This window comes from Mesocricetus auratus, unplaced genomic scaffold (genome assembly GCF_017639785.1).
Source record: "Mesocricetus auratus isolate SY011 unplaced genomic scaffold, BCM_Maur_2.0 Super-Scaffold_100013, whole genome shotgun sequence".
NCBI lineage: Eukaryota > Metazoa > Chordata > Mammalia > Rodentia > Cricetidae > Mesocricetus > Mesocricetus auratus.
Genome location: NW_024429196.1, coordinates 11,801,262 through 11,814,080, shown reverse-complemented (window position 1 = coordinate 11,814,080; position 12,819 = coordinate 11,801,262). Strand labels below are relative to the sequence as shown.

The following is a 12,819-nucleotide window of genomic DNA, read 5'->3' as shown; positions in this document are numbered from 1 at the left end:
GGAGGCTGCTTGCTAGGCAAGCCTGACAACCTGAAGTCAGTAAGTGGACTGAACCCATGTGTGCTGGTCAGCTGTATGTCAACTTGCCATAAGCTATAGTCATCAGAGAAGAGAGTACCTCAATTAAGAAAATGCCTATGGGGGTGCTGGAGAGATGGCTCAGCAGTTAAGAGTACTGACTGCTCTTCTAGAGGACTGGGGTTCAATTCCCAGCACCACACGACAGCTCACAACTGTCTGTAACTTCAATTCCAGGGGACCTGACACTCTCATACAGACATGCTGGCAAAACACCAATAAATGCACATGAAATAAAATGAATAAACTATTAAAAAAAGAAGAAAATGCCTATAGGGAAACTGTAGGGCATTTTCTTAACTAGTGATTGATTGAGGAGGGCCCAGACCATTGTGGGTGAGGTCACCCCTGGGCTGGTGGTCCTGAGTTCTAAAAGAAAGCAGGCTGAGGAAGCCATGAGGAGGAAGCCAGTAAGCAGCATCCATCCATGGTGACTGCATCAGTTTTTGCCTCCAAGTTCCTTCCCTATTTGAGTTCCTGTCTTGACTTCCTTCAATGCACCATAAACCCTTTCCTCCCCAACTTGCTTCTGGTCATGATGTTTCATCACAGCAATAGTAACCCTAAGCAAGACACCATGTCAAGGTGGAAGGAGAAAACCAACTTCTCTAACTCTGCATTCACACCATGCCATGCCACCCCACCACAATCATAATAAACAAGTGAATAAAATAAAGCCATCCCGAAAAACTGACCAATGAGAGGGGGTGGTGGGGAGAAAGAGGAAAGGGAGGGAGCTACGGAATATGATCAACATATATTATGTACATGTACTAAAGTTTTTTTTTGTTTTTGTTTTTTTTTTTAAATGAAAGGCTAGATAGCCAGATGGCTCTGTGGGTAGGCTTTGCCACCAAGCCTGACAACCTGAGTTCAGTTCCTGGAACCCACAGGCTAAAGGTAAGAAGTAATTCCATAAGTTCCTCTGATCACACAAGTTCCAAGGCATGTGCATGCACACAGACAGACATGAGTGCAGGTAGACACACCACCCACCCACACTCACACACCCACACCCATACACACACACAGAGACACACAGACACACACACACACACACGTTTAAATTTTTTTATTTAAAAAAGAAAAATAAAAACAAGATTAATATAATATCCACAAACCTCTACTTAGGCACTTTAGTCTCTACTTCTTAAATATTGAGAAAAATATTACCAGATTTCATAAGGAAAGGGGGACCTGAAACAAATCCAAAAATTGAACAGCAAAAAAAAACTTAACAAGGAACAAAGGAATAAAATTTTTAAATGAACTCTCATACAGTATAAAAACTAAAAAATCAGTAAAATAACATAATTCATTTGACTACAGAAACTTAAAAGAGATAAAAAATGTAATAGACATAACAAGAAAATAAAACTGAGGAAACTTTCCTAAAGAGATGACTAAGAATTTAGAAATAGTTACAAAAGAAGATAACACAAAAGAAATAAAAACAAAACCATTATATCCAGAAAGAAAGTAGCCTCATCTCAGACAGAAACCTCAAGTAGCAGCACAGACTGCCAACACAGTTAAGCCGCCCTGAAAGACTCACTCCCACCCCCCTCCCGCCCCAAGTACGCTTGCGCGCGCGCACACACACACACACACACACACACACACAAGAAACTCACTAAATACTCAAGAAGTTGTCTAAAAGAAAAGACAAATTAAAAACAAAACACTTAGAACCATCCAGAAATGATGGAGCACATCTGTAATCCCTGGGGAGGCAAAGAGAGAGTTGAGCTGTGAACCAACCTTAGCCCTGTCTTTAAAAAAGTAATGATAATAATGATTTTTAAACATTCCTAGACCCAGAGACTATCTTTTTTTTTTTTTTTTTGGTTTTTTTTTTTTTTTTTTTTTTTTGGTTTTTCCAGACAGGGTTTCTGTTTTGTTTTGGAGGCTGTCCTAGAACTCGCTCTATAGACCAGGCTGGCCTCGAACTCACAGAGATCCTCCTGCCTCTGCCTCCCGAGTGCTGGGATTAAAGGTGTGCGCCACCACCACCTGGCATGCACCTGCCTATCTTGATGACAGTGGTAGAACAGATGAGACAAAGCATTGCCTTCAGAAGTTTAAAGGAGAACTGTAGGGTGCTCAGTGGATAGGTGCTTGTCGGCTGTGTAAGGCCTTAGGTTTGAACTCTAGCACTATCCCCCCCCCCCCCAATAAACAACAGTCTAGGAAAAATAAGGATAGTACAACAAGAAGTAACCGATTCTAAGGACAAATTTGTTTGGTAACATGTCTTTTCTAACAGCATATAATCCTGGCTAAATTACCTAGCCTCTGCATCTGTAATGAGGTTGGGTGCTACTTGTTTTCTTGTTTGATTATTTGTGTTTTGAGTCAGGGTCTTACAATGAAGCCTTGGATAGCCTCTGAGATCTGCCTGTCTCCACATCCTAAATGCTGAGACTAAAGGTGTGTACCACCACACCAGGCTTTGTAATGAGGCTGCTGTGAGGATAAATTAATTCACAGTTACTCACATGTGTAAAAAAGCCTGGCATCTAGTATATATTATATGTAAGCACTCTAGAAAGCAAGACTAGGGATAGAAAGAAGTAGAACAGATTTTCAACTCTTATTATAATCCCTCAAGAAACAATTACTGACATTTTGAAACCTTCACATAATACCCAATTTGGGGAGGGATTTGTGTAATGAAGTCTAGCTATATCTAATACCTCTCCCCCTCTCCCTCTCTCTCCCCTTCCCCTCTGTCCCCATCCCAAGCATAAGAAGCAGTACGAGTACAGTGAACTTGAGATCACCCCGGGCTACAGACCATGTTCCAGGCTAGCCTCAAAAAATAAAATAACACCACAGAAGGAAGCAGGGAAGACAGCATTAGTGAAGAAGGAAAGGGAAAGGTATGAAAGGGGGGAGAAGGGAAAAAGAAAGGAGAGGGGAGGACTCTCAGGAGAAAGCAGGAGGAAGAAGAGGGAGGAGGAGAGAGAAAAAGGAGGGCATGAGGAGGAAGACTGGTGGAGAAGGGAGGAATAAGGGAAGCCTGACTCCCAGCTCTCAGGTGGTATGAAGCAGAGGTAGCAGTCTCAGGGCAGCCTCGGCCACACAGTGAGAACAATCTGGAAAACCAAGGGCTGGGCTGAAACTCAGTGACAGACCACTTAGCCTGCCCTTGTGATAGGACACTTTACTCATGTGACTCTTCTTAACCCTCAGAGTATACTGTCTGATGTTTTCAATAAAGTTGGCTATTGAATAAGACAAGTCCACCTCATTTATGGGCTCCATTTTCCCAGGTCTTGATTCCCAAGTAGCTGAGAATCACAGACCTCTGCTGCCATGCTTGGCCTATAGCAATCTTTAAAAAAAAGTTACAAGCAAAAATATATTTTGTTCATATGTCATATCTTAACATTAAAAAAAACACCTATAATCAAAAGGGACTCCAAGAGGACAGGACTCTTAATCTGTAGTAATCTGACATTTTATCAAAATATTTGAATACACTTACTCAATGAAGGCTTTATAATCTATATTTGCTCTCAGAAGATAAGCAAAGTTTAGAGAAGCTGCTTACATGCCAAGATAGCTGGTAGGGAGCAACCATGAACCTGAAATCTCAGATAATAGCAAATGGCTGACAGTAGATGGTGGAAATGACCTACAAGCAGGCTTAAAACAGTGGTTTTAACTACCCCATTCAGATTTTCAAATTATTTCAAGGATACTGAGACATAAAAATGTTATACAGTTCGAATTTTAGCAAAGTGGATTATTTTAGATATAAGGTATAAGAAGTCAGGCATGGCCGGGCGTTAGTGGTGCACGCCTTTAATCCCAGCACTCGGGAGGCAGAGGCAGGCGGATCTCTGTGAGTTCGAGGCCAGGCTGGACCGACAGCCTCCCAAACAGAGAAACCCCGTCTCGTAAAACCAAAAAAAAAAAAAAAAAAAAAAAAAGAAGTCAGGCATGGTGGCCATGCCTTTAATCCCAGCAGAGGTGGGAGAATCTCTCTAAGTTCCAGGCCAGCCTGGTCTAAATATTGAGTTCCAGGCAGGCCAAGGCTACATAGTGGAACTTGTCTCGGGAGGGTGGGAGGGAGGGAGGGAGGGAGGGAGGGAGAAGAAGGATCTGGCATAACTGCACTATTTACACCTTAGAAACTTTCTCGTGCATAACAAGTTTTCAGGCATCAATGTCAATTTAGAAGACAGTCTTTGCTCAATCCGAAACTACAGCACAATTAACTATTCCTGAGTAGCTGGGAAACAAAAGACAATAAATTTAATTGATCTCTTGGACTTTGGGAATGTTACGCATCTTCATATACATGCCAAGTCCTTTGCAGGCTTCCTCCAGTTTTAAAGATTATCAGACTCTCAACTGAAAACACTTAGAAAAGAATTTACAGGGCTAGAGAGTGGCCCAGTGGTTAAGAGCAGGGTACAATTCTCAGCACCCACATAGCAGCTCACAATTGTCTTTACCTCCAGTTCCAGGGGATCCACCACCCTTACACAGACAAATGTACACACGAAATTAAGAGAATTTACAAGTAAACAATAAAAAGGGGACATAGAATAGCAGCAGAAACTAGTATCTAGGCACGATGGTGCATGGCCACAGCCCTAGCCTACAGCCAGCCTGGGTGCCATGAAACCCTGTCTCAAAAAGGAGGGAGGGAAAGAGTTGAGAAGCAAGACAGGAAGGACAGAGGAGGCGCAAGAGGCAGTCCTGCAGACCATCTGGGTGGTTTTTAAAGAAAATAATCTTTACTGAGATTTTGCTTTGAACATTTGTTGCCTTGGGTTTTTTGTTTTGTCAGGTTTTACTTTTTTGAGACAAGATCTCCAATAACTCAGGCTGTCTTTCATCTTGTTATGTGGTCAAGGGTGACCTCGAGCTCTGAATCCTCCTGCTTCTATATCCCCAGTGCTGTGATCACAGGCCTGTACTAACTTGCCTGATCTATGCAGTGCTGGGGATCAAACCAGGGCTTCACACAAACACTCTACCAAGTGGACTAAAACAGTTATGAAAACATCAGCTGTGAAAAGTCATCTTTAATATACCAACTGCATCTGGGACTGGAGAGGTATCTTAGTGGGTAAGAACACTGCCTGCTCTCCCTGAGGACCAGGGTTCAGCTCCCCGAACCTACAGAGAACCTCTATTAACTCCAGTTCCAGAGGTTCCAATGGCCTCTTCTGGCCTCTAAAGACATGCGCTGTACAGACATAGATGCAGGTCAAATACCCATAACAATATAAAACTAGTCATCAAGTGACTGCTACTAAATGTTTGTGTGGTCTTTAGTTGCTACTGATTATCACACTATTCTCATTTTCAATGGCAATTATTGATCTGTAGTGTATCTTTATGCTGTACCAATTTTAGTAAAAACTTTCCATCTAGCTTGGCACAATGGCACAGGCCTATAATCCAAGCACTGGAGAAGAGAATGTAAGTCTGAGGTCAGCCAGCGTTACATACTAAAAACCTACCTTTAAAGAAAAAAAAAATCCATTATTGCTGACAAAAAGCGATAGCCCTAAAGGTTGTCTAACTAACTTGCTGGGGCTGCTATCACAAAGTACTAAAGGATGTGACAACAGAAATGTAATGTCTTAGAATTCTACCAGCTGGTTATCTATGACCACCATATTACCAGGGCTGACTTCCGAAACCCGTTACTGTCTTACAGATGGCCGTTTCCTCTTTATGCGATGTCTTCACAGTCTTGCCTCTGTTCATGCCTATGTCCTAATCTCCTTATTTAAAAAAGAAAAAAAAAATCACAGCATTCCCGAAGCTGAAACAGGAGGACTAATCTGAGTTTAAGACCAACTTAAAGTACACAGTGAGTTCCGGGCCAGCTAATGAGAATCTGTCTCAAAACAAAATAAAATAAGAATAATGCCAGCCATAAAGGTCCCAATGGATAGTTCCAAACTCATGGTCACATAGATAGTCCTTCTAAAAACAGAGGACCAGTAGGAATGTGGGAAGGAGCCTGCCATGAGTGGGAGGGAGAAGAGATGATGGGAGGTTAAGACTAAACAAAATGTACTACAAACAAGTATGAAACTGTCAAAGAATAAATTTAATCAGTATTACACACACACACACACACAATTTCCAAGTAAAAAGACTAGGTTCAAGAAAAAACTGCTGTATTATAAAACTAGAATTACACTACTGACACCAAAGCCAAAAACGTTACAAAAATATAACAAATAAGTCTCAAGACCATAAAAGTAATTCCTTAAAACTCAAACAAAATAAAACAAAACAAAATAAAATTGGCAATATATGTTAGTTGGAATTTAATCCCTGGACAGCAAGGACTGCTTAACATTTAAAGTAATATAAAGCCAAAACCAGTGTAATTCATCTTATTAGAAGATAAAACAACAAAAACCCTTGTTTCTTTCCCCAGATGAATATAAGATCTCTCACAGACTAGACAGTAAGCCACTTTAATAAACAACCTGACAATTTCTACCATGTAAACTATTCATTCCACACAGATATCTGCCCTAATGAAACAAAAGCAGGACCAGTGAGAATGACTTGGAACATGAAGGCACCTGCTACCAAGCTGAAAACCTGAGTAGACTCTGGGACCCACATGCTGGAAGGGAGAGAACCACTCCTGCTAATTCACCTCTGACCTCCAAATATAATATGCTGAGACACATATGCACACCCCCACACAAAAATAAATAAATATAATTTTTAAAAATTGAAAAGTATTTGACTATGGATAGATCTATATATAAATGTTCACAGAAGTTTAATATGTAATTGGCAAAATATGGAAACAACCTATATTTCTAACAACAGATACACAAAAGAAACCACTCAACAATAAAAGCAGCAACTCTTTTATATGGGAACTATATGGGAGTAATATGGGTAAATCTCAAAGTAAGCATACTGTGTGAAAAAGGCTGAACCAAAATGAAAGGGGCAGGGGATAGGTGCATGAATGCATTTACCCAAAATTCTAGAAAATATGAACTATTCTATAATGACAGAAAGCCTGAGAACAGGGGATGGGAAGGAGGAAGGTTTACAAAAGCACATGTTCCTTTCTTTGCGTTGATGCTCTCCTGGGAATAAATGAAAACTGGCAAGATACTATTATAAGTTAATTAAATGTCATTTAGTTAACCTCAACAAAAGTCAACAGGCTGGCATGGTGACTCGGTGGCATGATGGAGAGTTTAAGGCCAGCCTGGGCAGCTTACCATAAGATTGCCTCAAAATAAAGCTTAACCAGAAACTGGGTGTGCAGATCAGTAGTGGAATGCACGACTGGAATACTCAAAGCCCTAAGCTCCATCCCTAGTCAAAAAACACCTTAAATGTTCAGATTCGTGTTGTTTTTCTATAAATGTAAAAGGAATATTTTTAAAAAGCCAAAAATAATGCACACACAATGACAGGAGAGATGGGCAGTCATGAACGGCACTAGTCCACCTTACAGAGGACCCAGGTTTGATTCCCAAGAAGCACAAGACAGCTCATAATCATCTGTAACTCCAATCCTAGGGGATTTGGTGCCCTCTTTTAGGGTCCGTGGGCACCAGGCACTCACTCATGTGGTACACAGACATATTTGTAGGCAAAATACTCAACATATATATTTTTTTATTTTTTTAAGAGGCTAAGGCAGCTGGGTTCAGTAACCACCAGGGCTACAATGGGACCATTTCAAAACATAAAACAGTAGACTTACTCAACTCAAAACAAAGCTAAGAGTGATCATGACTACAAGCAGTAAAATATTCCCAGGTTATCTATACCATCATTACATTACATCTGTCTGAAACTGTAATACACCTGAGGTCTATTAGTACTTTATATCATAGTGTCCAAGAACAATGAATGAATTGTCATATGTTTCATGGTAGTGACTCTGTGAACATATCTACTGTACTGCCAGTCACACTTTTATACTGTATAATACCTGATAATAAACTTTTACTAGTCTATATATTTATAATACTTTTACCACTGTATTAAAGAATACTACTGTTTTTCTTTTTAGGAGCAAATTTTTTTTAATGATATCTTTTTCATCTAATGTGCACTGGTGTTTTGTCTGCATGTTTTATCTGTTGTGAGGGTATCAGATCCTGTGAACTGGAGTTACGGTTTTGAGTTGCCATGTGGGTGGTGGGAACTGAAGCCAGATACTCTTTCAGAAGAGCAGCCAGTGCTCTTAATTACTGAGCCATCTCTCCAGCCCTGACTAATACTATCTTTTTATTAGTTTAAAAACTGTTAACAGACTCATGAACCTTGCATTTCCCAATCTTGACACAACATCAACTCTCCATAGAGAACAGTGGGTAGACTTATATACCATAAAGATTGGTGTAGGTGCTCTCTACCATGTTCACACCACAGCAAAATCTCCTAGGGACACAATTCTTAGCAGGTATGTGCTCTTATCAGTAAGCAATGTATGACTTTAATCAAGAAACATGCTTCCATGTGACTAAACAATTACCATAAAAGAGTTTACAAGCTGGTACCTGTGAGATATGATTGATGGAAGACTCCATCCTCCGAAGCTGAGATGCTTGGATATCCAGCAACTGGAGTACATTGTTGGCCAATGCATTTATTTGATAAGCAACACTAGCTAGAGATTGGGTTGTATATGCTTTGGTCTCTTCTAGAGCTTTTCTCTTGTCTGTAGCCTGGAATAAAAACAAAAACACCAATACTTAGTAAACATTCACTAAATACACATTCTATACAAATATAGTTATTTTCCCCATTTAAAAAGGCCAAATCAGCAATATCTAACTAGCCAAATGGCATGCTGACTTTTTGTTTGTTTGGTTGGTTGGTTGGTTACAGACCTTAAAAAAAACAATGCTCAACCTTATAAGGAAAAAAAAAAAAAAAAAAAAACCAGGATAGCTAAAACAATCCTGTACAATAAAAGAACTGCTGGAGGTATCACCATCCCTGATCTCAAGCTCTACTACAGAACTATAGAATAAAAACAGCATGGTACTGGCATAAAAACAGACACATTGGTCAATGGAATCAAATCAAAGACACAGACATAACCCCACACACATATGGACACTTGATTTTTGACAAAGAAGCCAAAAATATACAATAGAGAAAAGGAAGCATCTTCAACTAATGGCGCTAGCATAACTGGATGTCCAAATGTAGAAAATGCACACAGTTCCTTATCTATCACCCTGCACAAGTCCCAGGGGATCCAAGACCTCAACATAAATCCAGTTACACTAAACCTGATAGACAAGATGGTGGGGAATAGCCTTGAATATATTGTCACAGGTGCCAACTTCCTGAATAGAACAGTAATAGCACAGACACTAAGACTGACAATTAATAAGACTTCTTGAAACTGAAAAGCTTCTGTAAGGCAAAGGACACTGTCAAAAGGACAAAACAGCAGCCTACAGACCGGGACAAAAATCTTCATTTCATCAACCCCACCCCCCATCCTTTGACAGAAGGCTGATCTCCAAAATATACTCAAGAAACTAGACATCAAAAAAATCCAATTAAAAAATGGGTACAGACCTAAACAGAGGATTCTCAACAGGAGAATCTCAAATGGCTGAGAAACACTTAAAGAGATGTTCGACCTCCTTAGCCATCAAGGGTAAGTGGGGATAGGAACTTGAGAGATCAAGTTTAGGGGTGGGTGAAAGGGGAGAATATTGAAAGAGAGAACTGGAAAGGGGGGCTTTGGGGGATGCAAGAGAAACTCACCAATTTACAAGGATGAACACCAACTAAGATTCCCAGCACTTGTGAATAGAATATGTAGCCTGAACAGGTCATCCTCTGATCAGATTGGTGAATAACCCAATTGTCACCAGAGAGCCTTCATTCATTAACTGATGAAAACAGAAAAGAGACCCATTGCCAAACATTAGGCTGAGCTAAGGGAATCCTGATGAAGAGATGAAGAATTGTAGGAGTCAGAGGGGTCAAGGATATCACAAAAAAACTGACAGAATCATAGAAACCAACAACCAGGGAGCCTGCACAGGACCAACCTAGGCCCTCTGCATATATGTGACAGTTATGCAGCTTGGTCTACTTGTGGGACTCTTAATAATAGGAGCAGGGACTGTCCCTAATACTTTGATTGGCTCTTGAGAACCTATTCCTCATACTGGATTGCCTTGTCCAGCCTCAATTTAAGGGAACGTGCTTAATCTTACTGCAACTTGATATGCCATGCTTTGTTGATAACCTGTGAGAGGGCTGCCCCTTTGTGAACAGAAACAGAGAAGGAGTGGATTAGGGGAGGGTACTGTGGTCAGGGAAGGAGTGGATGGGGAGGGAGTACTGTGGTCAGGATGTTAAATAACTAAATAAACTTAAAAAAAAAAAAAAGGCCCAAGTAAGTTTGGAAGGATGACTCAATAGGTAAAAGTTCTTGCTGTACAAGCCTAGTGACCTGAGTTTCATTCCCTGAACCCCATTAAAGATGAAGGAGAAAAACAGTTCCAAAGTTGTCTTCTGGCCTCCTCATGCACGCTATGGCACTGGCACCCTCACACTTACGAACAAAGTACATACAATAATGAGAATAAATTGGATGGGAGAGTAATTTTTAAAAAGAAGTTAGAACTATTCTGATGAGTTCTGAGATTACGGCTAAGTTTATAGATAACTGACTTTAATACACTGATCTTGTAGTTCTCTAATGTTTCTAAATTCATTCATTAACTCTAGCCACTGTTTAGAGATTACTTAAGATGTTTAAACAATATTGTTTATCTGTGTAAAAGGAATTTACTTTTTCCTTTGAGATTATCGTCTTGTTTCTTTTTCTTGCTCTTTTAGTGACTATGAATACAGGTACAATCATGAATAGAAGCATCCATTCACACTATTAAAAGCAGAGTCTTTTGCATTAAAACACGAATCTAGGCAGGAATTTTATTTCATGGTAGAGCACTTGTCAAGAATGTGAAAGGATATTTGCTCTAGAATCAAAATTCAGAACGGTTCTACAATTAAAAAGGCAAACATTTGTTTACAAAGCCAGGTAGACTTAAACTTAAATAAGGTCATTATTTTCAGTCATCCATTATATTCTAGAATTTCATTTGCCTGTTTCTTTAGTTTTCAATTTAAAGATCACACATGTGGTGATATATTATTTATGACTTATTAACACTTGCCTGAGGATTCAGAAAGCAAAGTCAGCCACAAGCCATAGAAATCAGGCACACATCTTTAATCCCAGGACTCAGAATTAAGAGGTAGACAATCTATCTCTTAGTTAGTTCAAGGCCACACTGAACTACACAAAACTGATCCAGTACTAAAGAGAAACAGTTCACACAAAGATAATCTCAGCATTTGGGATCACATGCCTTTAACCCCAGGACTCATGAGAGGTATTTAAGACAGGAATGGGGTCTCAGAACTAGCATTCAGTCTCCAGTCACATTGAGGTTAGAGCAGCATTCTGAGACAGTCTCTGGATTCTCTCCATCCATGCTAAGGAGAGGCAGCAGTGTGAGGTTTGGTGAAGACCTCATGGAGCAGTCCTTTCAGCCAAAGTTAGAGGTGAGAGCTAGTGGCCGGCTGCTTTGCTTTTTTGATCTTCGGCTTGAAGCCTGAGCCACAATATCTGTCTCTGAGTCTTTTGTTTTTCCACCACTGGAGTGGAAAGAACTGTCAGTCAGCTTTGGGCTAACATCTATTTCTCCTTTCCTTCCATGTAAAAACAGTTTATTTTCCAGTTTTCTTTACTATAGAAGCATATAACTATGTAGTCAATTAAATGTTAATAAAAATGATTCTACTTATAAACCTACACATAAGAACCTTATCATTCCGATGCAGTAATGTACAATGCAGTCTTGCCCAAACAGTAATGTCACACACTTAAGCAAAGGCAGTATTTTACAGAGCCTTCATTTAAATTTTAAAGGGAAGAGTACAACAACTGGCTGTCCAGTACCAAAGGGTGAGCCCTGAAGATACAGATACAAGTAACATTATATGGACGCAACAGGTTATTTTAGGAATAGATATGTGTATCATATACAAATACACATGAAATAACAATTGATTTTTTTAAAAAGCCATGAATCTGAAGTAAAGCAGGGAGAGGCATATAGGAGAAAGATTTGGGGGGGGGGTAAAAGGAAAAGAAGAAATACAATTAAATGTCAAATTTTTAAAAATATTACAGGTGCTAGCAATGATACTGAGAAAATAGAAACTTCATAGATCACTGGCAACAATAAAAAATAATGTATCTCGCCGGGCGGTGGTGGCGCACGCCTTTAATCCCAGCACTTGGGAGGCAGAGGCAGGCGGACCGCTGTGAATTCAAGGCTGGGCTGGACCGACAGCCTCGAAAACAATACAGAGAAACCCTGTCTCGTAAAAACAAAAACAACAACAAAAAAAAAATCTCAAGAAATTAAGTTGAGAGTAATTTTTATGTGTACAAATGTTTTGCCTGCTTATATGTATGTACATCACATGTATGACTGGTGCCCAGACAGTTGTGAGCTACCATGTGTGGATTCTGAACATCAAACTCAGTTCTTCTATAAGAACAGTGAATACTCTTTAACTGTGAGCCATCTCTTCAGCCCCATCAAAGTAGCTAAATTTTAAACTTCATTTTCTTGGGGACTGAGGATTTAGTTCAGTTAGTAGAGTGTTTCCCTAGCATACGCAAAGGCCTGGCTTCTATATCCTGCTCCATCCAAAAAATAAAAA

General features: G+C 39.8%; 1 protein-coding gene across 11 annotated transcripts in view; it reads right to left on the bottom strand.

Moving 5' to 3' along the window:
• Nucleotides 1–12,819, bottom strand: part of Abi1 (abl interactor 1) — a 77,652-nt gene that overhangs the window by 41,421 nt on the left and 23,412 nt on the right. For all 11 annotated transcript variants that reach the window (XM_005082677.4, XM_005082678.4, XM_040755395.1 and 8 more), the window contains exon 2: nt 8,604–8,771. In XM_005082677.4, coding sequence (XP_005082734.1) covers nt 8,604–8,771 — 168 coding nt within the window. The remainder of the gene's footprint in view (nt 1–8,603; nt 8,772–12,819) is intronic.